Source organism: Nomascus leucogenys, chromosome 23 (genome assembly GCF_006542625.1).
Source record: "Nomascus leucogenys isolate Asia chromosome 23, Asia_NLE_v1, whole genome shotgun sequence".
NCBI lineage: Eukaryota > Metazoa > Chordata > Mammalia > Primates > Hylobatidae > Nomascus > Nomascus leucogenys.
This window is the reverse complement of record NC_044403.1, coordinates 33,048,412-33,071,907: the sequence shown is the minus strand read 5'-3', so window position 1 is coordinate 33,071,907 and position 23,496 is coordinate 33,048,412. Positions and strand designations below refer to the sequence as shown.

At 46.7% G+C, this 23,496-nt stretch overlaps 1 protein-coding gene across 7 annotated transcripts; it reads left to right on the top strand.

Moving 5' to 3' along the window:
• The first annotated feature begins 116 nt into the window (after nucleotides 1-116).
• On the top strand, nucleotides 117-15,567 carry C23H8orf33 (chromosome 23 C8orf33 homolog). Of its 7 annotated transcripts, XM_030804645.1 has the most exons (8): nucleotides 117-203; nucleotides 293-604; nucleotides 767-851; nucleotides 1,002-1,148; nucleotides 1,722-1,845; nucleotides 12,241-12,291; nucleotides 13,008-13,041; nucleotides 13,207-15,567. In XM_030804645.1, exons 1-6 carry the CDS (start codon nucleotides 198-200, stop codon nucleotides 12,275-12,277), a joined length of 711 nt encoding a protein of 236 aa, XP_030660505.1. In that variant the 5' UTR covers nucleotides 117-197; the 3' UTR covers nucleotides 12,278-12,291; nucleotides 13,008-13,041; nucleotides 13,207-15,567. The 7 variants fall into 7 exon arrangements, 5 of the variants coding, with proteins under 5 accessions (XP_030660505.1, XP_030660506.1, XP_030660504.1 ...); XR_004028303.1 differs by having other exon boundaries at nucleotides 12,241-13,291; nucleotides 15,308-15,567; XR_004028302.1 differs by having other exon boundaries at nucleotides 12,241-13,291; nucleotides 14,440-15,567.
• The last annotated feature ends 7,929 nt before the right edge of the window (nucleotides 15,568-23,496 follow it).

Here is a 23,496-nt window from a genome sequence, read left to right as displayed (position 1 = left end):
AGCCCCGTCCCAGCTTCGCCTCGCCCCAGCTTCATCCCGCCCCAGCCACGCCCCGCCCTCGCCCCGCCCTCCACCGCCCTCTCCCCGCCCTCCACCGCCCGCGCCCGGCGGAACCTAGCGTCGCAGGCGCGTTCCTGGAGGACGGAATTCGGCGTTGGACTCTGCGCCCCGCATAGTTCCGGTGGCGACTGCGGCGCATGGCGGTGAGCGGTGTGGAGAAGACGCGCGGGTGGCTGGGCCTTGCACTGTTGGCGGCTCTCGGTGACCCGCGTGCTACCCCCCCTTTCTTCAGGCCCTAGGACATCTTGCTGGGGAGGCAGCGGCGGCCCCGGGCCCGGGTACTCCCTGCGCGTCCCGCAGACACCGGCTTCCCGGCCAGGTTTCCAGCGCCCGGAATCCTTCCACTGTCTGTCTCTACCCAGGGCAACCTACGTGCAGTAACGCTGACTCCAGAGCGCACCCATTAGGCGATGAAGGCGGCGCAGCGTCGAAAAAACAAAAGAATAAGAAGAAAACCCGGAACAGGGCCTCTGTGGCAAATGGAGGCGAGAAGGCCTCAGAGAAACCCGCCCCAGAAGAAGTTCCCCTAAGCGCTGAGGCCCAGGCAAGGGCGGGCTTCAGTCGGGAGGGGTGGAATCCACGGGCGCGAATCCACGGGCACGTGTGATCTGGGGTCCGCGGAGTTAAGGCGGGGAGGGGGATGGGATGGGGCCAGGGGCTATGGTTTCCCAGTGCCCTCTCAGCGGCTTCCCCAAATCCATCACAGGCACAACAGTTGGCCCAGGAATTGGCTTGGTGTGTGGAGCAACTGGAGCTGGGCCTCAAGAGGCAGAAACCCACCCCGAAACAGAGTAAGGGACCCTTCTGTAGAGTTGGGGGACGTGAACAGTGGCACTGCCTGGCCTGCAGGTGCTGGCAGACTATGGAGTTGTTGCCTTTGCGGTGGGGTGGTAGGCGGTCAGTAATAGAGGTGTTCACTAGTCCTTTATTTTTATTCGCAGAAGAGCAGGCTATTGGAGCAATTCGAACCCTGCGCAGCAAAAGAACGCCCCTGCCTCGGAAGAGGCAGCTGATGCACTCCTTGTTTGGAGACTATAGGGCTCAGATGGAAGCCGAATGGCGTGAGGCCCTGCGGGCTCTCAGAGCTGGTGAGGAGCTAGCCACTGGTTGATTCAGGAAGGCCTAATTTAAGGAGGAAGTGTGTAGGGGGTGAAAGGAAGAAGGCCCAGAGCAACAAGCCTGGTGGGGGAAGGAGATGGGCTCAGGGAAGCCTGAGGGAGCAGGGAAACAGAAAGCGTGGACCTCTCTCTCCTGTTCCCAGGACAATCTGGGAAGTAGCAGGGAGGTCCTGAGAGGAGTGGGAAAGAGCATGGTCCTATGTTGGTCCTGTTCCTGGGTTGGGGAAAGCTGCCTCATGTCTTTGTGTCTTGGCTTTCTCTACTAGCAATGAAGCCATATCCCATAACAGTTTGAGTGCAATTCCTGGGGCCAGATCAGCTAGGTTCAAATCCTGGATCTACCACATAGTAGTACTAACACGTTTTGCACACTACTGAACCTCTCTAAATGGGGGATGATAGTAATATCAGCCTTACAAATTTGAGGAATTAATCAGTTAATTAATGCAAAGTGGTTAGAATTGTATGGGCAAACGTAACTGTACAGGTAATTTTAGCTGTTATTATTCAGTTCTGACATATGCTGCTTCTCTACCCCGATAGCTGCTTATTCAGCCCAGGTGGAACCTGTAGATGGAGCCACCAGAAAGAAGAGCCGAAGGGTCTGCAGGCCTCGCCCTATATGGAGAGCCAAAGCCACTCTGGACGTTCCTGATGAAGAGTTTAGGTTCAATTTCTTTTAGCTTCTCCAACCTGAAACAATCCCCCTACCTTGGGGTGGTATAGGGGTTTGTTTTGAGTGCAGAGTGTTTCCAGGACTTCTGTTGTCAGAGAACCCTGGAGTTGGTCTGTCTCTGGCTGGTCCAAGGATTTGTAGCTGTTGTGAAGGTGTGAGACCATCAGATAGGCAAAAGACCCTATTCGTTTTCTGATGAAATGTTCTCTTTCAGAAGAGAGAGAGAGGTACATTTAGAAATTATGCTATAAATTGAAGTGAGTGTTCAAAGTATTGTAGAAAGAATATTGTACTCAGTCTTTAGGATTAGATTAAGTGGCTGTTGGTAACAAAGATTAGTGGAGAAGCTATATAGTCATACACTGGTTTTCGCTTTTGAAAGGAATCCCTGTCAAATGGTTTGGTGCTTAATGCTGTTATGTCGCATTGCCCTAATCTCTATTTTTGATAAAATTGGATAAGGAGTGGAAGAGTGTGCTGACCACCTGTGTTAGAGGAAGTATAGAAGATGCAGGGGTCTGGTATCCCTGGGTCCAGTCCCTCTCCTGGTACCTTTGTCCATATTGCCTTCATTCCTGAGCAGGTGTCATCCTCAGGGAACCAGCATGGCACCTACCAGGCCAGGCTCTGTTCTTAGAAGCAAGGAGCTTCTTGCCCTAACAGTTCTGGCCTGAGCTGGATTGAGCCTCGGCAGACTTCTTGTCTAAATGTTGGCCATGTCAGTCTCAGGCCCTCTGTTCTATAGAATTGGGAATCTCCAGGTGACCTAATCCTCATTGGTGGCTTGATATTTGCTGGTGTCTTCCAAACTCAGTTCCCAGACTAGATTGATACCTGGAGCCCGGCTGCCTACTCAGCATTTCCACTTGGGTGCTTCATAGGGATTTCAAGCCTGATGTGTTTAAAACACTTGATTAGGCTCTGGTTTCTGTTTGGCTTCTGCTTTTCAGTGAATGGCACGACTGCCTGTGTGGGCGGCAAGCCACCCAGGTGCCAAGGCAAGAGACCGAGGGCACGAGATGTTCCAGTATAATAAAATATATAAAATAAGAAGAGTTATACTAGATCTAGATCATAGACATGATTATATATGAGTACCATTAATCATTAGTTTGTAGCAATTACTCTTTATTCCAATATAATAATACCTTACAATCATAACCTAGGAAAAACCAGGCCATACAGAGATAGGAGCTGAGGGGACATAGTGAGAAGTGGCCAGAAGACAAGAGTGTGAGCCTTCTCTTATGCCTGGACAGGGCCACCAGAGGGCATCTTGGTCTAGCAGTAACACCAGTGTCTGGGAAGATGCCTGTTGCCAAGTAGACCATGGTCTAGCGGTAGCATCAGTGTCAAGGAAAAACACCCGCTACTTAGCAGACTGGGAAAAGGAGTCTCCCTTTCCCTGGGGGAGTTTAGAGAAGACTACTCCTCCATCTCTTGTGGAGGGCCTGACATCAGTCAGGCCCGCCCGCAGTTATCTGGAGGCCTAAGTGTCTCCCTGTGATGCTGTGCTTCAGTGGTCACACTCCTAGTCCGCTTTCATGTTCCATCCTGTATACCTGCCTCTGCCTTTTAGATAGCAGGAGCAAATTAGTGAAAGTACTAAAAGTCTCTGATATGCAGAAATAATGGCATAAGCTGTCTCTCTCTTTCCTCTACCATGGCTGCCAGGCAGGGAAGGGCCCCCTGTCCAGTGGACACGTGACCCACGTGACCTTACCTATCATTGGATATGGTTCACACTCCTTACCCTGCCCCTTTGTCTTATATCCAATAAATATCAGTGCAGCCTGGCATTCGGGGCCACTACTGGTCTCCACGTCTTGGTGGTAGTGGTCCCCCGGGCCCAGGTGTCTTTTATCTCTTTGTCTTGTGTCTTTATTTCTACAATCTCTCATCTCCGCACATGGGGAGAAAACCCACCGACCCTGTGGGGCTGGACCCTAAATCTGGTGCTCTGATGTGGGGCTCTCCATCGCTGTGTGAAGTTGCACCCTGAGTGCAGGATTCAGTGGAGGATTTCAACGAGAGATTCCTGAGGATTGCTGTTAGTAAGCTTGGTGGTAAGCGTGAGCACTCAGTATTCTGGGGACACCATGGTATAAGCCAGTACTAAGTACTCGGCTTATTTAAATTTTATAAAAACTCTTAAGGAGGGGTTTAATTTTCTACTGAAAAGTTAGTTGAACTGTTTGCAGTTGTAAATCTTATTTGCCCTTGTTTTCCGACTGAGGGAACTTTAGAACTTAAAGATAGGCCAACAATTCAAAATTGCTCATAAAGGGGGACATTTTATTCCACCCACCATTTGGTCAATCTGGGCTTTGGTTCGCTCTGTCCTAGACTCCTTACAGACTCAGGAGGACAACATGGAGACTGATCCCTCTTTCCTCTCCCTGAGGAGGTCGAAGATTTCTCAGTTCTCTTTCCCCTGAGGATACTGCACAAATTGAGACCATAATTTCACAGGCAGACTTCCACTCTGACATGCCTGTGGTGCCACCACCTACGCAAGAGGTTACAGCACCCCCGTTGTCGCTTTATGATCTTTTAACTGACCTGAATGAACTTATTTCCCCCAACCAGCAAAACTCAGCTGAAACATACCAACAGCCATTGGTCCTGGACCCTCCTGCCTCTCCTCATCCTCTCAACGCTGCTGCCCTGCAGACAGAATATGAGATCAGGCAGCATGAAAACGAGGCTATAAATTGTTTCCATGCAGCCCGGTACAGAGGCTCTGATATCTGAAGAGCCCAGAGAGGAGGCTTTCAATTCTCGGCCTGGTAATGAGGCCCTCAACACTATCCCTCCACAGCCTGGTTTTCTCATGCCTGGTCCTTTTCCGCCTAATCAGACTCCGCTGGAGTCAAGGCTTCCTTGAGGCCTGGTTCCTTTCCTTTTAATCAGACTCGGTTAGAGTAACAGGCTCCCTTGAGGCCTGGTTCCTTTCCTCCTAATCAGACTCGGCTAGATTCACAGGCTCCCTTGAAGCCAGGTTCTTTTCCTCCTACTCAGACTTGGTTAGAGTCACAGGCTGCCTTGAAGCCTGGTTCCTTTCCTCCTACTCAGACTCTGTTAGAGTCACAGGATCCCTTGAGGGCTGGTCCCTTCTACTCAGACTCTATTAGAGTCACAGGTTCCCTTGAGGCCTCATTCTCTTGCTCCTACTCAGACTCGGATAGAGTCGCAGGCTCCCTTGAGGCCTTGTTCCTTTCCTCCTACTCAGACTCGGTTAGAGTCACAGGCTCCGTGAGAGTCACAGCCTCCCTAGAGGCCTGGTTCCTGTCCTCCTACTCAGACTCGGCTAGAGTCACAGGCTCCCTTGAAGCCAGTTTCTTTTCCTCCTAATCAGACTGGGATGAAGTCACAGGCTCCCTTGAGGCCTGGTTCCTTTCCTCCTAATCAGACTCGGCTAGAGTCACAGGCTCCCTTGAGGCCTGGTTCCCTTCCTTGTAATCAGACTCGGTTAGAGTCACAGGCTCCGTGAGAGTCACAGGCTCCTTTGAGGCCTGGTTCTTTCCTCCTAATCAGACTCAGCTAGAGTCACAGTCTCTCTTGAAGCCGGGTTCTTTTCCTCCTAATCAGACTAGGCTAGAGTCGCAGGCTGCCTTGAAGCGTGGTTGCTTTCCTCCTGATCATACTCGGTTAGAGTCACATGCTCACTTGAGGCGCAGTCCCTTTCCTGCTACTCAGACTCAACTAGAGTCACAGGCTCCCTTGAAGCCCAGATCATTTACTCCTAATCAGACTCAGAGTCACAGGATCCCTTGAGGCCTGGTTCCTTTCCTCCTAATCAGTCTCGGTTAGAGTCACAGGCTCCCGTGAGGCCTGGTTCCTTTCCTCCTACTCAGCCTCTCCTACTCAGACTCGGTTAGAGTCACAGGCTCCCTTGAGGCCTGGTCCCTTTCCTAATACTGAGACTCAGAGTCACAGGCTCCCTTGAGGCCTTGTTCCTTTCCTACTAAGAATCGGCTAGAGTCACAGGCTCCCTTGAGGCCTGGTTCCTTTCCTCCTAATCAGACTTGGTTAGAGTTACAGGCTCCATTAGAGTCACAGGCTCCCTTCAGGCCTGGTTCCTTTCTTCTTAATCAGACTCGGTTAGAGTCACAGGCTCCCCCAAGGCCTAGTTCCTTTCCTCCTAATCAGACTTGGTTAGAGTTACAGGCTCCGTTAGAGTCACAGGCTCCCTTGAGGCCTGGTTCCTTTCCTCCTAATCAGACTTGGCTAGAGTCACAGGCTCCTTTGGGGCCTGGTTCCTTTCCTCCTAATCAGATTCAGCTAGAGTCACAGGCTGCCTTGAAGCCTGGTTTCTTTCCTCCTAATCAGACTCTGTTAGAGTCACAGCCTCCCTTGAGGCCTGGTTCCCTTCCTTGTAATCAGAGTCAGATAGAGTCACAGGCTCCCTTGAGGCCTGGTTCCCTTCCTTGTAATCAGACTCGATTAGAGTCACAGGCTCCTTTGAGGCCTGGTTCGTTTCCTCCTACTCAGACTCGGTTAGAGTCACAGGCTCTGTAAGAGTCACAGGCTCCCTTGTGGCCTGGTTCTTTCCTCCTAATCAGACTCGGCTAGAGTCACAGTCTCCCTTGAAGCCGGGTTCTTTTCCTCCTAATCAGACTAGGCTAGAGTCGCAGGCTGCCTTGAAGCGTGGTTGCTTTCCTCCTGATCATACTCGGTTAGAGTCACACACTCACTTGAGGTACGGTCCCTTTCCTACTACTCAGACTCAGCTAGAATCACAGGCTCCCTTGAAGCCCAGTTCATTTACTCCTAATCAGACTCAGAGTCACAGGATCCCTTGAGGCCTGGTTCCTTTCCTCCTACCCAGACTCGGCTAGAGTCACAGGCTTCTTTGAGACCTGGTTCCTTTCCTCCTACTGAGAGTCGGCTAGAGTCACAGTCTCCGTGGAAGCCTGATTCTTTTCCTCCTAATCAGACTCTGTTAGAGTCGCAGGCTCCGTTCAGGCCTGGTTCATTTCCTCCTAATCAGACTCAGCTAGAGTCACAGTCTCCCTTGAAGCCAGGTTCTTTTCCTCTTAATCAAACTGGGCTAGAGTTACAAGCTTCCTTGAAGCCTGGTTGCTTTCCTCCTAATCATACTCGGTTAGAGTCACACGCCCACTTGAGGCATGGTCCCTTTCCTGCTACTCGGACTCATCTAGAGTCACAGACTCCCTCGAAGCCTGGTTCCTTTTCTCCTAATCAGACTGCGTTAGAGTCAGAGGCTCCCTTCAGGCCTGATTCCTTTCCTCCTAATCAGTCTCGGTTAGAGTCATGGCTCACTTGAGGCCTGGTTCCTTTCCACCTACTCAGACTTGGCTAAAGTCACAGGCTCTTGTGAGGCCTGGTTCTTTCCTTCTACCCAGACTCGGATAGAGTCACAGTCTCCCTTGAGACCTGGTTTCTTTCCTCATTGAGACTCGGTTAGAGTCACAGGCTCCCTTGAGCCCTGGTTCCTTTCCTCCGAATCAGACTGGTTTAGAGTCACAGGCTCCCTTGAGTCCTGGTTCCTTTCCTATTACTCAGACTCAGCTAGAGTCACAGGCTCCCTTGAGGCCCACTTCATTTACTCCTATCTGACCCAGTTACTGAGTCACAGGCTCCCTTCAGGCCTGGTTCCTTTCCTTCTACTCAGACCGGGTTAGAGTCACAGGCTACCTTGATACCTGGTTCCTCTCCTCCTAACCAGACTCAGCTAGAGTCACAGTCTCCCTTTAAGCCTGATTCATTTCCTTCTAATCAGACTGTGTTAGAATCGCAGGCTCCCTTCAGGCCCGGTTCATTTCCTGCTAGTCAGACTCATCTGGAGTCACAGTCTCACTTCAAGCCAGGTTGTTTTCCTCCTAATCAAACGGTGCTAGAGTAACAAGCTGCCTGGAAGCCTGATTGCTTTCCTCCTAAACGTACTCAGTTAGAGTCACCTGCTCACATGAGGCGCAGTCCCTTTCCTGCGACTCAGCTAGAGTCACAGGCTCCCTTCAAGCCTGGTTCCTTTCCTCCTAAAAAGACTCTGTTAGAGTCACTGGCTCCCTTGCGGCCTGTTTCCTTTCCTCCTAAGCAGAGTCGGTTAGAGTCATAGGCTCACTTGAGGCCTGGTTCCTTTCCTCCTACTCAGACTTCGCTAGAGTCGCAGGCATCCTTGAGGCCTGGTTACTTTCCTGCTACTCAGACTCGGTTAGTCACAGGCTCCGTGAGAGTCAGAGGCTCCTTTGAGGCCTTGTTCCTTTCTTCCTGCTCAGACTCGGCTAGAGTCAGAGGCTCCGTTAGAGTCACAGGCTCCCCTGAGGCCTGGTTCCTTTCCTAATCACACTCCGCTAGAATCACAGGCTTTTTTTCCTCCGCTAGAATCACAGGCTCCCTTGAGGCCTGGTTCCTTTCCTCCTTATCAGAATCGGTTAGAGTCACAGACTCCTTTGCGGTCTGGTTCCTTTCCTTCTACTCAGACTCGGTTAGAGTCACAGGCTCCCTTGAGGCCTGGTTCTTTTCCTCGTAATCAGACTCATTTAGAATCACAGGCTCCCTTGAGGCCTGGTTCCTTTCTTCCTAATCGGAGTCAGTTAGAGTCACAGGCTCCCTTGTGTCCTGGTTGCTTTCCTTCTAATCAGACTTGCCTAGAGTCACAGGCTCCCTTGAGGTCTGGTTCCTTTCCTCCTACTCAGACTCGGTTAGAGTCACTGGCTCCCTTGAGGCCTGGTTCCTTTCCGCCTACTCAGACTCTGCTAGAGTCAGAGGCTCCGTTGAGGTCTGGTTCCTTTCCTCCTACTCAGATTCGGTTAGAGTCACAGGCTCCATGAGAGTCACAGGCTCCATTGAGGCCTGGTTCCTTTCCTCCTAATGAGACTTGGCTAGAGTCACAGGCTTCTGTGAATCCAGTTTCTCTTCATCGTAATCAGACTACCTAGAGACCCAGGCAGCCTTGAGGTCTGGTTGCTTTCTTCCTAATCAGACTCGGTTAGACTCACAGGCTACTTTGAGGCCTGGTTCCTTTCCTCATACTCAGAGTGGGTGAGAGTCACAGGCTCCCTTGAGGCCTGGTTCCTTTCCTCCTAATCAGACTCTGTTAGAATTACAGGCTCCCTTGAGGCCCAGTTCCTTTCCTCCTACTCAGACTCAGAGTCTCAGGCTCCCTTGATGCCTGATTCCTTTCCTCGTACTCAGACTAGGTTAGAATCACAGGCTCCTTTAGAGTCACAGGGTCACTTGGGGCCTGGTTCCTTTCATCCTACTCTGACTCGACTAGAGTCACAGGCTCCCTTGAAGCCTGGTTCCTTTCCTCCTAATCAGACTCGGTTAGAGTCACAGGGTCCTTTGAGACCTGGTTCCTTTTGTCCTACTCAGACTCCGTTAGAGTCACAGGGTCCCTTGAGGCCTGGTTCCTTTCCTCCTGCTCAAACTCGGTTAGAGTCACAGGCTCCATCAGTTTCACAGGCTTCCTTGAGGCCTGGTTCCTTTCCTCCTAATGAGAATCGGCTATAGTCACAGCCTCCCTTGAAGCCAGGTTCTTTTCCTCCTAATCAGACTCAGGTAGAGTCATAAGCTGCTTTGAAGCCTGGTTGCTGTTCTTCTAATCAGACTCGGTTAGAGTCACAGGCTCCTTCGAGGCGTGGTTCCTTTCCTACTACTGAGACTCAACAAGAGTCAGAGGCTCCCTTGAAGCCTGGATCCTTTCTTCCTCATCAGAGTCGGTTAGAGTCACAGGCTCCTTTGATATCTCGTTTCTTTCCTCCTACTCAGCCTCGGTTAGAGTCACAGGCTCCCTTGAGGCCTTGTTCCGTTCATCCTAATCGGACTCGGCTAGAGTCACAGGCTTTCTTGAAGCTAGGTTCTTTTCCTCCTAATCAGACTTGGCTAGACTCACAGCCTGTGTTGAAGCTTGATTGCTTTCCTCCTAATCAGACTCGGTTGAGTCACAGGCTCTCTTGGTTCCTGTTTCCTTTCCTCCTACTCTGACTTTAGGTTAGAGTCAGAGGTTCTCTTGAAGCCTAGTTCCTTTCCTCCTACTCACCCGGTTAGAGTCACAGGCTCCCTTGAGACCCGGTTCCTTTCCTCCTACTGAGACTCAGCTAGAGTCACAGGCTCCTTAAGTCCTTGTTCCTTTCCTCCTAATCAGACTCGGCTAGAGTACAGGCTCCCTTGAGGTCTGGTTCCTTTCCTCCTACTCAGACTCGGTTAGAGTCACATGCTCCCTTCAGGCCTGGTTCCTTTTCTCTTACTCAGACCACATTACAGTCACAGTCTCCCTGGAGGCCTGGTTCCTTTGCTCCTAATGAGACTCGGTTAGAGTCTCAGGCTCCCTTTGAGGCCTGTGTCCTCTCCTCCTAATGAGACTCGGCTGGAGTCACATTCTCCCTTGAGGCCTAGTTCCTTTCATCCTACTTGGACTCGGCTAGAGTCACAGGCTCCCTTGAAACCTGGTCCGTAGTTGCCGTGGTAGTCTGGCTTTCAGGCCCATGAAAGACCTGCTCAGTAGGTAGTCTGTTCTCATCCTTGCTTTCAGGTTCTCAACTCTCCCTCTATTCAAAATTCCTACTTTTTTTCTGCTCCTGGTCCAGTCGCTGTTGCTGTTGCCAACACTGCCATTGCCTCGCATAAGCAACAAGCTACATACATCCTTGAAAATGACACTCTGCTTATGAGGGCTATAGCTCAGGCAAGGGAATACGGGGATCCCGAATCCTGGCAGTTTCCTGTAATTTTACAACGTCCACGACCCCCGCCACCCCAGCAGCATAAAATCACCCACAGCCCATTGTTGATCCCGCTCAGCAGTCGTCTGACCCCACTGCTCATCAAGATCAAGAGGCTGATAATCAAGCCCCTCAGCCCGACAGGCTGCTCAGGGCAATAATGAGGCTTCACAATTGCCTGCCTCTGGGGCACAGCCTGTACCTGTCGTTCCAGCTGTTCAGGGTTCAGGCGGTAGTTCAACCTGACCCCATACATCCAGGTCAGGTTCAGCTATGCCCTGCTACTTTGGAAAGTTTTTCTTTTAAATTTCTCAAAGATTTCAAGGAATCAGTAAAACAATATGGTCCCAACTCTCCTTTTGTCCTTTCCACATTAAAAGCCCTGGCAGAAGATGAACGTTTGGTGCCCTATGACTGGGAAGTTTTAGCAAAGTCAGTCTTATCTAAATCCCAGTATTTACAATTCAGGACTTGGTGGGTTGATGCTGTCCAGTAACACATTCATCTTAATCAGGGCTCCAATCCTCCTGTTAACGTTACTGCTGACCAGTTACTGGGAATGTGTCAGTGGGCTGCAATTCGACATCAAACTATACTAAATGATGAAGTTATTGAACAATTGCGGAAATGTTGCTTAAATGCTTAGGACAAGATTCAAGATGAGGTTAAAATATGCCCATCTTTCACGGCCATCAGACAGGGACAACATGCACCCTACTCAGACTTTATTGCTCATCTCCAGGACGCAGCAGAAAAGGCTATCCCTGATAGCCACGGCCAATGACTTGTAGAACTCATGGCTTATGAACAAGCAAATTCAGATTGTCAGGCGGCTTTTCTTCCCATCAAAGCAAAATTCCACCGGGTGGTGAAATACCTCCTACATTAAACCCTGTGAAGGGGTGGGAGGAGCTCTGCATACAGCAATGATCATGGCACGAGCTATGGCCTCTATTAGAATGCCTGAACAATTCTCTGGCCAATGCTTTATATGCGGCCAGAAAGGACATACAAAAAGAAATTGCCCCCGGCGTACAGGTTGCCGTTCTTTACAATACCACCACCACCAACAAAAAATTTTTCAGCAACAAAAAGTCCCACCTTCTACTTTATGCCCATCATGCCAAAAGGGAATTCACTGGGCTACTCACTGTCATTCAAGATTTGATATTGATGGTAATCCTTTACAGCCTCTTAACATCCAGGGAAACAGGATGAGGGGCCGGCCCAGGCCCCTCTAAAACAATGGGGCATTCCTCAACTCCCAGCTCCCGGTGTCCAGCCAGACGGGAGCCTTCCCAGTCCAATCCATTCAACCTCCACCCCAATTCCCACTTCAGCAATTTGTGCCACAGGATCTAACGGCTCAGCCCCAGCACGAATCTCAGTACAATGCTTGTCCCCCGCCATCACAGGATAAGTGGCAGTAGATCTCTCGTACCAGAGATTTTTCTGTTTCCTGGAGAGCCACCTATTGCTGTTCCTACAGGTGTTTTTGGTCCCTTGCTGACTGGCAGTGTCGGTTTGCTACTGGCTCATTGAAGTCTAAACTTAAAAGGTGTTCAAGTACATACTGGTGTAATTGATTCAGAATATTCAGGTGAAATTCATATTGTCATTAGCTCTACAGTCCCTTGGAATGCGGCAGCTGGGGACTGCATTGCTCAGCTTCTGATGCTTCCTTACGTTCCTTTAGGATCCAGTTCTTGTACGAGAAAAGGAGGTTTTGGTAGCACAGATTATCAAGGTAAGGCGGCTTACTGGGCCAGCAAAATTTCTGACACGCCTCCTGTGTGCTCCGTGCATAGGGGAGAAAGTTTGAGGGAATCATTGATACGGGCGCTGATGTTTCTATTATCGCCTTACATCAATGGCCCCAACATTGGCCAGAGGAGCGTGCGTCCACAGCATTAGTTGGTGTTGGTCAGGCTTCAGAAGTATATGAAAGCTCCACAACTTTACATTGCACGAGCCCTGAAGGACCCCGCCACCACAGGATCAGCGGCAGTAGATCTCTGTTGTACCAGAGATACTTCTATTGGAAATATTGGAACTATTAGAACTATTCGCCACCTCGTTACAAGCATTCCTGTTAACCTATGGGGAAGAGATCTTTTGTATCAGTGGGGGGCACAGATTTCTTTTCCTGAAGGCAATTACAGCCAACAGAGTAAGGACATTATGACCAAAATGGGATTTGTTCAAGGTATGGGCTTAGGAAAATTAGCACAAGGCATCACCGAGCCTATTATACCTACTCATGAATCAGACTACAGGACTGGATTATTCTTTTTAGAAGCGGTCACTATCAGGCCTCCAGATCCCATCCCTTTGACCCGGAAAACTCAGAAACCGGTCTGGGTAGATCAGTGCCCTCTCCCAAAAAATAAGGGGGAGGCACTTCATATTTTGGTTCTTGAATAGTTAAAATTGGGACACATCGAACCCTCTTTTTCTCCCTAGAATTCACCTGTCTTTGTTATCCAAAAGAAATCTGGTAAGTGGAGAATGCTTACTGATCTTAAGGTGGTAAATGCTGTCCTTCAGCCTATGGGGACATTACAACCCAGTTTGCCCTCCCTCACTATGATTCCTGAGTATTGGCCACTTATCATGATTGACCTTAAAGATTTCTTCTTTACCATTCCTTTGGGCCCCTCAGGACTTTGAAAAATTTGCTTTTACTGTTCCAGCCCTTAACAACATCACTCCTGCAGCACGTTACCATTGGAAAATCCTACCTCAGGGTATGCTTAATAGCCCTGCTATTTGTCAATATTATGTGGGATGCATATTAAAACCAGTAAGAGATTAATTTCCCCAATGTTATGTTATTCATTACACAGACAATATTCTTTGTGCAGCACCTTCACGCTCTGTATTAATATCTTGTTTTTCTGCTTTACAACAAGCAGTTACAGCAGCTGGCTTGGTTATCGCTCCAAAAAAATTCAGAGTTCTTCCCCTTATCACTATTTAGGAATGCAGCTAGAGGACAAGGTCATTAAGCCTCAAAAAGTTCAACTCAGATGAGACTCATTAAAAACTCTAAATGATTTCCAAAAATTCCTAGGAGACATTAATTGGATTCCTCCCTCCTTAGGCATTCCTACTTATGCTATGTCTAATCTTTTGCAATGTTGTGGGGCAATCCTGATTTACGCAGCAAAAGGTCCTTGACTTCTGAGGTGGATTCTGAATTACAACTTGTAGAAAAATGCATTCAACAGTCTCAGGTTACCAGAGTGAATCCACATTTACCTTTTGAAATACTAATCGTTCCTACTTAACATTCACCAACAAGACTCATTATTCAGGGACATAATTTAATTGAATGGTGTTTTCTTCCACACAGCTCTTTACGGACACTAACTATTTACCTAGATCAAATTTCTATCTTAATTGGTCAGGCTCTTTCTCGTCTGCTTCGTCTTTTGGGTACAGAGCACCAAAAAATCATTGTTCCCCTCACCCAATTACAACTTCAACAGGATTTTGCTACTTGCATTGCTTGGCAAGTACATTTGGCAGGTTTCCCGGGTATAATTGATAATCATTATCCTAATGTAAAATTATTTCAGTTCCTTAAACTCACTTCTTGGATTTTACCTAACATTACTAGAAACACCCCATTAGCTGAAGCTGTCACTATTTTTAATGATGCTTCCTGTAATGGCCGAGCAGCATATACAGGGTCAAGAGAATGTGTTCTTAGCACAGGAGCTATTTCAGCACAACGAGCTGAGCTGCTTGCTGTTATGGCTGTCCTTGAAGATTTCCCTAAACCAGTTAACATTGTCTCTGACTCAGCGTATGTAGTACATGTTGCTCGCAACATTGAAACTGCCTTAATCAAATTTCTGCCTGATGATAACCTATTCTTTCTTTTTCAAAGGTTTCAGTCTGTGATCAGAGCAAGGTCTTCTCCTTTCTACATTACTCACCCTCGGGCCCACAGACCCCTCCCCCGACCCCTCTCGGCAGCAAATGCCTGAGCTGATACTCCCGTTTTTACAGATGCAGAAAATTTTCATTCCTTAACTCATGTCAATGCTGTGGGACTCCGAAAAAAGTTCCCCCTCATATGGAAACACACTAAAACCATTGTACGTCACCGTCCTACTTGTCAAGTGTTAATTTTACAGCCACTTTCCTCAGGAATTAACCCTACAGGACTTTCACAGAGTCCTCTCTGGCAAATGGACGTGATTCATTATCCTGCTTTTGGCAAGCTTTCTTTTATACATGTAACTATTGACACCTTTTCTTATTTTATCTGGGCTATTTGTCAAACAGGGGAAAGTACAGCTCATGTTAAATGACATATGCTTTCATGTTTCTCGGTTATGGGCTGTCCTGAGAAATTGAAAACTGATAATGGCCCCGGCTACAATAGTGCTGCTTTTAAAAAGTTCACTCAAACATGAGCAATTACTCACACAACTGGCATCCCCTATAACTCTCAAGGACAGGCCTTGGTGGAACGAGACAATAAAACACTCAAAAATCAACTTTGAAAACAGGACACTAAAACAAAGAGGGATGCTGCTACTCCTCATGCTCAATTAAATCTGGCTCCTTTTTCCCTAAATTTCTTAAACATAGCAAGAAGTCAACCTTTTACCGCGGCAGAACAACATTTCACTGGAAGTAAATTTGATCCACAAAAAGGAATGCAGGTATGGTGAAAAGATTCAAAAACTAACAATGGGACTTAAGCACAGTCATAACATGGGGTAGGGGTTTTGCTTGTGTTTCCCCAGGAAAAGGACTATAGCCCATGTGGGTGCCCTCCTGACAATTAAAATTGCACCATAACTCCAAAGATGAAACGCTCCCAGAAACAAAAGGCAAAGACCCCTCGGAAACCAAAGAGCAACTTTTGCCGCCTGACACGTAAACTTCATGACCTCGACATTGAGACAAGACCTCGACATTGAGGCAAGATCTCGCCGTGTGACCTACAACACCTCTGGTTCAACTCCTCCAACATGGGGTCAAATAAAGGTTTTGTCTCATCAAACAGAAAATTTATTAAAAGAAAAAGGAATCCCAGAAACGATGGGTAATATAATTCTGGCTGCCTTTATGGTAGTCAGTGGAGCTGTAAGTATACCACCGTTTAGGGCAACTCAAAATTGTACTTACTGGACATAGGTTCCTTTTCCCCCTTTAATTCTGTCTGTCTCCTGGATGGACTCCCCAGTAGAAGTTTACACTAATAATAGTGCATTCATGCCGGTCCCTAATGATGATAGGTTTCCAGCTCAACGGGAATAAGAAGGTATGCACTTTAATCTGTCAATTGGCTATAAATATCCATCACTATGCATTGGGATGTCTTCTGGCTGTTTAGCTGATTCTTACCAGAATTGGATTTGAACCGTACCGTCCTTTACAAATGATTCTTATCGAGTACATAATGTGTTCAGTACCAATTCTTTTCAACTTCTCACTGTCAAACTTAATTCACATGAGGAATGGAGAGTTCCTGTCAGTACTAAAATTAATAAAAGGACTGCCAGACTGACCAAAGAAACCTACAAAGGTACCTTTTATAGTGACTTCAATTTTATGGAATGATTGTGATGCTCCCAAGGCCGTTGTGCTCCAAAGTCTAGCCACGGGTATTTTTATTGATTGGATTCCAAAATGGCATTATTGGCAAGATTGCTCCGGCAAAAATACCTCATGCTCGGAGTTTAATTATTTGTTAGATTATATAGATGATGGATGGCAGTCATACAGGTTGAGACAATGGGTGTCTCCTTACCCATTTAAATGGATGGAAGCAGGCATTGCTCTTCCTAGACCAAAAATGATTCATCCCGTTGTTACCCCAGAATATCCTGAATTATGGAAATTAGCTGCAGCTATGACAGGAATAAGTACATGGAACACTACCTATCAACTCCTTCACACTAATACCAAAACACCCACATTCAACATCACCTTGATATCTGAACAGATGATACCCATCTGGAGCTGTGTCAAACCCCCTTACATGCTGTTGGTTGGAAATATAATTATCATTCCCAATACACAAACTACAGAATGTGATAAGTGTAAGCTGTTCACGTGCATTGATGCTACTTTTAATCCCACAACAAGTATTCTCTTCGTAAGGACTAGGGAGGGGTATGGATACCAGTTTCTTTACATCGTCCTTGGGAGTCTTCCCCCTCTATACACATAGTCAATGAAGTTCTTAAAAGTATCCTCAAAAGAACAAAGATTTATTTTTGCTTTTATTGTGGTCCTTGCAGTTCTAATTGCAGTTACTGCAACAGTGGCAACCGCTGGAGTTGCCATCCACTATTCTGTTCAAACTGCTCAATATGTTGAAGCATGGCAGAAAAACTCCTCCAGACTCTGGAATTCTCAGACTCAAGTTGATCAAAAATTAGCTAATCAAATTAATGATCTTCACAAGAGTGTAACCTGGCTGGGAGATAGAGTTATGAATGTGGAACATTATATACAATTACAGTGTGATTGGAATACTTCTGATTATTGCATAATGCCTTATGCTTGTAATAAAGATCAGCATAGCTGGGAAAAGGTCTCAAGACACTTAAAAGCTTGGGATGATAACTTAACCTTGGATATTTCAAAACTTAAAGATCAAATTTTCGAGGCTTCACAAGCTCATTTATCCGCTGTTCCTGGCTCAGACATTTTTGAAGGAATAACTAAGGAACTATCTGATCTTAATCCCTTTAAATGGATCAAACCCCTCAGAGGATCATGGTTGTCACTGGCGTTATTAATATTGGTATGCTTATGTTATCTCCTTTCAGTCTGCAGATGCCTCAAGGAGGCCGAAAACAAGTCCGAAGTCAATGACGAGCAATGATGGTGATGGAGATCCTAGTTAATAAAAAGGGGGGAGATGTGGGTGGCAAGTCACCCAGGTGCCAAGGCAAGAGACTGAGGGCACGAGCTGTTCCAGGATAATACAATATATAAAATAAGAATAGCTATACTAGATATAGATCATAGATATGATTATATATGAATATTATTAACCATTAGTTTGTAGCAATTACTGTTTATTTCAATATAATAACCCTCGCTCTACAATCATAACCTAGGAAAAACCAGGCCATACAGAGATAAGAGCTGGGGGGACATAGTGAGAAGCGACGAGAAAACAAGAGTGCGAGCCTTCTCTTATGCCCAGACAGGGCCACCAGAGGGCTCCTTGGTCTAATGGTAATGCCAGCATCTGGGAAGACGCCCGTTGCCAAGTGGACCATGGTCTAGCAGTAGCGTCACTGTCAAGGAAAAACACCCGCTACTTAGCCAACCAGGAAAGAGAGTCTCCCTTTCCCTGGGGGAGTTTAGAGAAGACTCTACTCCTCCATCTCTTGTGGAGGGCCTGACATCGGTCAGGCATGCCTGCAGTTAATCTGGAGGCCTAACCGTCTCCCTGTGATGCTGCGCTTCAGTGGTCACACTCGTAGTCTGCCTTCATGTTCCATCCTGTTCACCTTGCTCTGCCTTTTAGATAACAGTAGCAAAATTAGTGAAAGTACTAAAAGTCTCTGATATGCAGAAATAATGGCGTAAGCTGTCTCCTCTCTCTGTCTTGGCTGCCAGGCAGGGAAGAGCCCCCTGTCCAATGGACACGTAAGCCACATGACCTTACCTATCATTGGAGATGGCTCACACTCCTTACTCTGCCCCTTTGTCTTGTATCCAATAAATATCAGTGCAGCCTGGCATTTGGGGCCACTACTGGTCTCTGCTTCTTGGTAGTAGTTGTCCCCCGGGCCCACCTGTCTTTTCTTTTATCTCTTTGTCTTGTGTCTTTATTTCTACAATCTCTTGTCTCTGCACACAGGGAGAAAACCCACCGACCCTGTGGGGCTGGACCCTACGTGCCTGTCTAGTTGATTTGGCAGCAAGCCTGTGTCATCCTTGATTGCTGTCTCTCCAGCACTGTATACTTTTTATTTCTTTTTTTTTGAGAAGGAGCTTTGCTCTTGTTGCCCAGGCTGGAGTGCAATGGCGTGATCTTGGCTCACTGCAACTTCTGCCTCCTGGGATCAAGCGATTCTCCTGCCTCAGCCTCCCGAGTAGCTGGGATTACAGGTGTGCACCACAATGCCCGACTAATTTTGTATTTTTAGTAGAGATGGGGTTTCTCCATCTTGGTCAGGCTGGTCTTGAACTCCGGACCTCAGATGATCCACCCATCTCGGCCTCCCAAAGTGCTGGGATTACATATATACTTTTAATACTTCAACTGGCATATCAGATCTGTCTTGAAAATAAATCTCTAGTATTTCACGTTTTCTTTATCCTCACTGCTGCTCGTTCTACTTAATGACTGTTCTTACCCTGCCTACTGTGAGCCAGACTGACACTTCATGTATGTTGGATCACTGTCTTCTGATTCAGTGACTTCACTGTACCTAGGATATGATATGAAGGCTGATGTACAAGGCCCTGCCTAGGCCTGCACATGTTTATGCTCCTGACGGCCTCTCTGATGTGGTCCCCCTCTGCTCCTTAGGTAAGTGGACTTAATTCAAGGTCTTCAACCTTGCTCTTTCTTTTGCCTGGATTACTCTTCCTCCAGATCTTAGCATAACTGGCTTCCAGGAAAGTAAACATCAGCTTTGTGTGAGAAAGCTCTGCCCTATCATTCATCAGGCCGAGGTAACAGATTCAGGAAACAGATTTCCTCCATGGTCACTGCAGATGTAAAGTGTCATAATGACCCCATTGAGTGTGTGTTTTCCTACGGAGAATCCTTGTTTATTAAAATCATGGACAGCCACTTTGCTGTTAGAAATCATCAGTAGGAAGGAATGTCTGATCTCAAAAAGATTCCTTGACTTACAACCCAGATGCAGAGCTTCAAGTAAGGGGTTTTAGAACTCTGCATCTCAAGGAAACAGAAGCCTGGCTCACTTCACAGTTCAGATCAGGTCTTTTTCCCACTACCCAGCTCTGTCTTGTTATGTGCCCATGAAAACACTGTTGCATTTACATTTCACCTAAACACGCTTTTACTAAATCTTCTAATACTCCTGTCTCTTGTGAGATGCCTCATGGATCTGATGTTCGGTCTTCCATATTAGAATGAGCCAATAAATTAACTGTCCATTAGGGACTTGGGATGATTGGACTAGGACTGTCCTTATCTTTTGGATCTTATAACCTTGCTGCCCCTCCAGCATCCCCCACTGGTGGTTGGCCCTTTGCTCCTGAAATCTTTTTCTATGAGTTTGGAGTGCTTGAGTAAAGGAGATGCTAGAGTAGATCTTCCCGTTTTTCCTTTGCTAGTGTCTCCATGGTTATTCCTCCAGGGGTTCCCTATTGGGCCCTGTTAAAACCACCTATTCTTGGTCTGTCCAGCCTAAGTGTCTCAGTTTGACTTGAGGATCAGGTTGGGGTTGGGTTAGGGTGAGGGTGATGGAGAGGATTGGAGAGTGATGGGGGTTTTAGGGTGTTTAGGGTGAGTCTTAGCGGATAGAGTAAGGGTTAGAGGGTGAAGGTGAGGTTTTAGAGTGAGAGGATTTGGTTAGAGTTAGTTTTGGGTCAGTGATGTGGTTAGTGTTAGAGATTAGGTGTTAGGGATGATGGTCTAAATGTTAGAAATTAGGTGAAGTTAGGGTTTGGGGTCATAGATTCAGATTCAGCTTGCAGAGCTGTTTGTCATTAACATCATTGTTTGCCTTCTGCTATAATCCCTCCATCACCTCTAATTTCAAACAGTTCCTTAACCTGGCAGAGCTCAACTAAGGGCTTCTCTGTACTCAGCATGGTTATTATCAGGTTCCATTTCCCTTGGAAGCTTGTTCATACTTTCCCATATTATTTTGTAACGTGTGCAGAGATATCTGGCTTTCTAAAATGTTATTTAAATCCCATTACCTCAAGTTAACAAGTGGATTTTTGGCAACCTTGGATTTTCTTCTTTAAGCATTCTTAGAGCAGAGCCACTTCCTCACAGACGATTTTAAATTATTCTTCCTGGTTGCTTTACAAGATAATTTTGCAGCTTGCATGTTTGTCTTCAACATCTTAAAAGGTTTCGTCTAATTTTAGGCAGGGTGGCATGGCTCACACCTGTAATCCCAGCACTTTGGGAGGCCTAGGCATGTGGATCACTTCCAGGAGTTCAAGACCAGCCTGGCCAACATGGTGAAACCCCGTCTCTACTAAAAATACGATATTTAGCCAGGCGTAGTGGTGCACACCTGTAATCCCAGCTACTCGGGAGGCTGAGGCAGGAGAATGGCTTGAACCCGGGAGGCAGAAGTTGCAGTGAGCTGAGATCACACCATTGCATTGCAGCCTGGGAGACAAGAGTGAAACTCCATCTCAAAAAAGAAAAGAAAGGAAAAAAAGTTTCATTTACTTTCTTCATTACATTTGATAAATTACCAACTCTAGGTCCGTCTGTTTTTCATGGGTTTGGTATCATTTACTGTCACCCTGTAGCAGGACGAGTAGCAGACAAAACTCCTCAGACACCGGATTAAAGAAAGAAGAGGTTTTTTATTCGGCCGGGAGCGTCAGCAGACTCGTGTCTTAAGAGCCGAGCTCCCCGAAAAAGAAATTCCTAGCCCTTTTAAGGGCTTACAACTCTAAGGGGTCCACGTGAAATGGTCATAATAGATCAGGTAAGCATGAGTAACGTGGCTGGGGGCTACATACATCAGCTAACAAAACAAAAAGTTTTACAGTGCTTTCTCATACAATGTCTGGAATTTACAGATAACATCAGTAGTTTTGGGGTCAGGGGTTAATGTTATTTTTACCACCAGGGCCAGATGGTTGTGCCAAGGCCATCTAGCTATTTATCTTACTTCTGTCTCTTTCCAACTTTTTGCTTTCTCCCTTTTCTCCTGTCTTATAAACTAGGGAAAAGGGGAGATTGGGGAGAAGCTGGGAAGGACAACAGGAGAAGTGGTGGTCTTATTCTATATTTCCCCCCTTTGAGAATTTTCACTTTTTAGTGGGAGTTCTCACTCTCATCTTCACCTTCTGAGTCCCTTTGTGACAAAGAGTGATAGTGATTTATATAATACACATGTGCTGAAGTTTTTTGATGAACCAAAGTAGCAACAAAACTTTTTATCATTTGAAAAAGCAAGAGTAATACACAGGGGAGCAGCAAGCAAGTTCCTATTACTAGCAATACACCTACAATGAGGGTTTTAAATCCTCCTATAGCTGGAAACTATTTTCCAAATAAAGACTCAGGATCAAACTCGTGCCAAACCTGTACAGGCACGTGTGCCAACTTTGTCATGTCCCTGACTATGTTTTCAACCACCTGTCCTTTATCATCTATTTGTAGGCAGCAATTGGTTAAGTTAAATTTTCTACAAACTCCTCCTTCAGCTGCCAGCAAGTAGTCCAAGGCCAATATATTCTGATAGATAGCATTTCTCATTTGGGTTTCCTGCTGAGCTAAAACAGTCAAAGCTCTTCCAGTTTCATTAGTAATTATTTCTAAGATGGCCTGCAACCGTATGATCCGATTGAGCATACGATTGAGCATGTAGATGGAGATTTGGTATCCCCATGAGCCGTCTTGTGCCCATGTGGCAGGCCCATAATACTGTATGATCCTTTCAGGGGGCCACTCATTATCTTTCCTATAACTATGCCTCTCTTTTCTCGGGAGGCATAGACAGGGAAACCTAGGAGCTCACCCGTTTTTATGGGGTCGGCTTGATAGTGCCCATAACACAACTGCCTGCCCACTTACTAGGTAACCGAATGTAGGCTCTGTGCCCGCATATCCAGTATAGTACAGCGGGAGCTGCCCAGTCCTGATGAGCTTCTGGATGAGCCCAGGCAGTTTTTAATTTAGAAAATTTACTAAATGAGTTCAGTGTGGTTTAGGCCCCACCAAGTAATTGTCTTTGTTGTGCTGTTGTACAACTTCTGTCCTATAAAATTAAGCTTTCCTACAGGGATGATAAAGTCTTTTCCTTCTCTAGCTATACAGTATTGTCCAATAATTGAGATTTTTAGGACCCAGAAGTTGCTAGCTTGGGTCTTCTGAACTGGAATTATATCAGAAGCTGGATCAGTAGGCACCATCTCTCGGGCTTCCCAAGGCCATCGGTCTCTGATAGTGGTTCCCCCGCATACATAACCAGAAGTAACATTAAGGGAATGAGCTACATTTTCTGCTAATTGGAGAAACAAATTTTTTGTCTTTTTCGGAAGTTCTGGTGCTGGCAGATTCAGCTCCTCATAAAAGGTTTGAAACACTGGTTCGGGGGAGCGCTTGTGGACCTCCCCTCTAATTAAAATGGCAACTTGGGGATTTAACCCTGTCCCATCGATCCCCAGGGTTACACGTTCTCCCTTTTTCCAATGGGGATCTAGGGGATTGGTAATTATTAGTTCTAGTTGGTTACAGTGACCGGCAGCACAGGAGGGGTTGGCTTCCCCCTTCTGAAGATGAACCGGGTCCTTTTTGTTATTTTTCCAAGTAGCCCAAATAACACATGGCCAAAAGGCACAATTTTCACAAACCCCTGACTCATGACAAACATATTTATTTTCTACTCTGTAGTTCCTTTCCCAGTTAAGAGAACCATATCTGTTCCTAGCTTGTTACTATTAATGGCTGCACAAGCATCAAATCTTAAAGTTATTTGTTTGGGGATTCCTTTTTCTTCTGTTCTAGTTATTATTTTCCTTGTGTCACCTAGGAAAAGGCCAGTTGTTAATCTTATTTCAAAAACGGTGGTTGCAGGGGGCTCAGATGGGTTATAACACACATCGGGTTGGTCATTTCCCGTGCTACATACCTTGTACTGGGTGGCATAATACAAACAAGTTTCTTTTAATGTTCCCATACATTCATAATAACTATAGAACAGAAAGATTGTTTTAGTTTGCTGTCCTACCTCGGCGACCTGATGAATACACTGGGAACAGTCCCCAGTTTGAGTAAGGTCAGTTGAAGCCC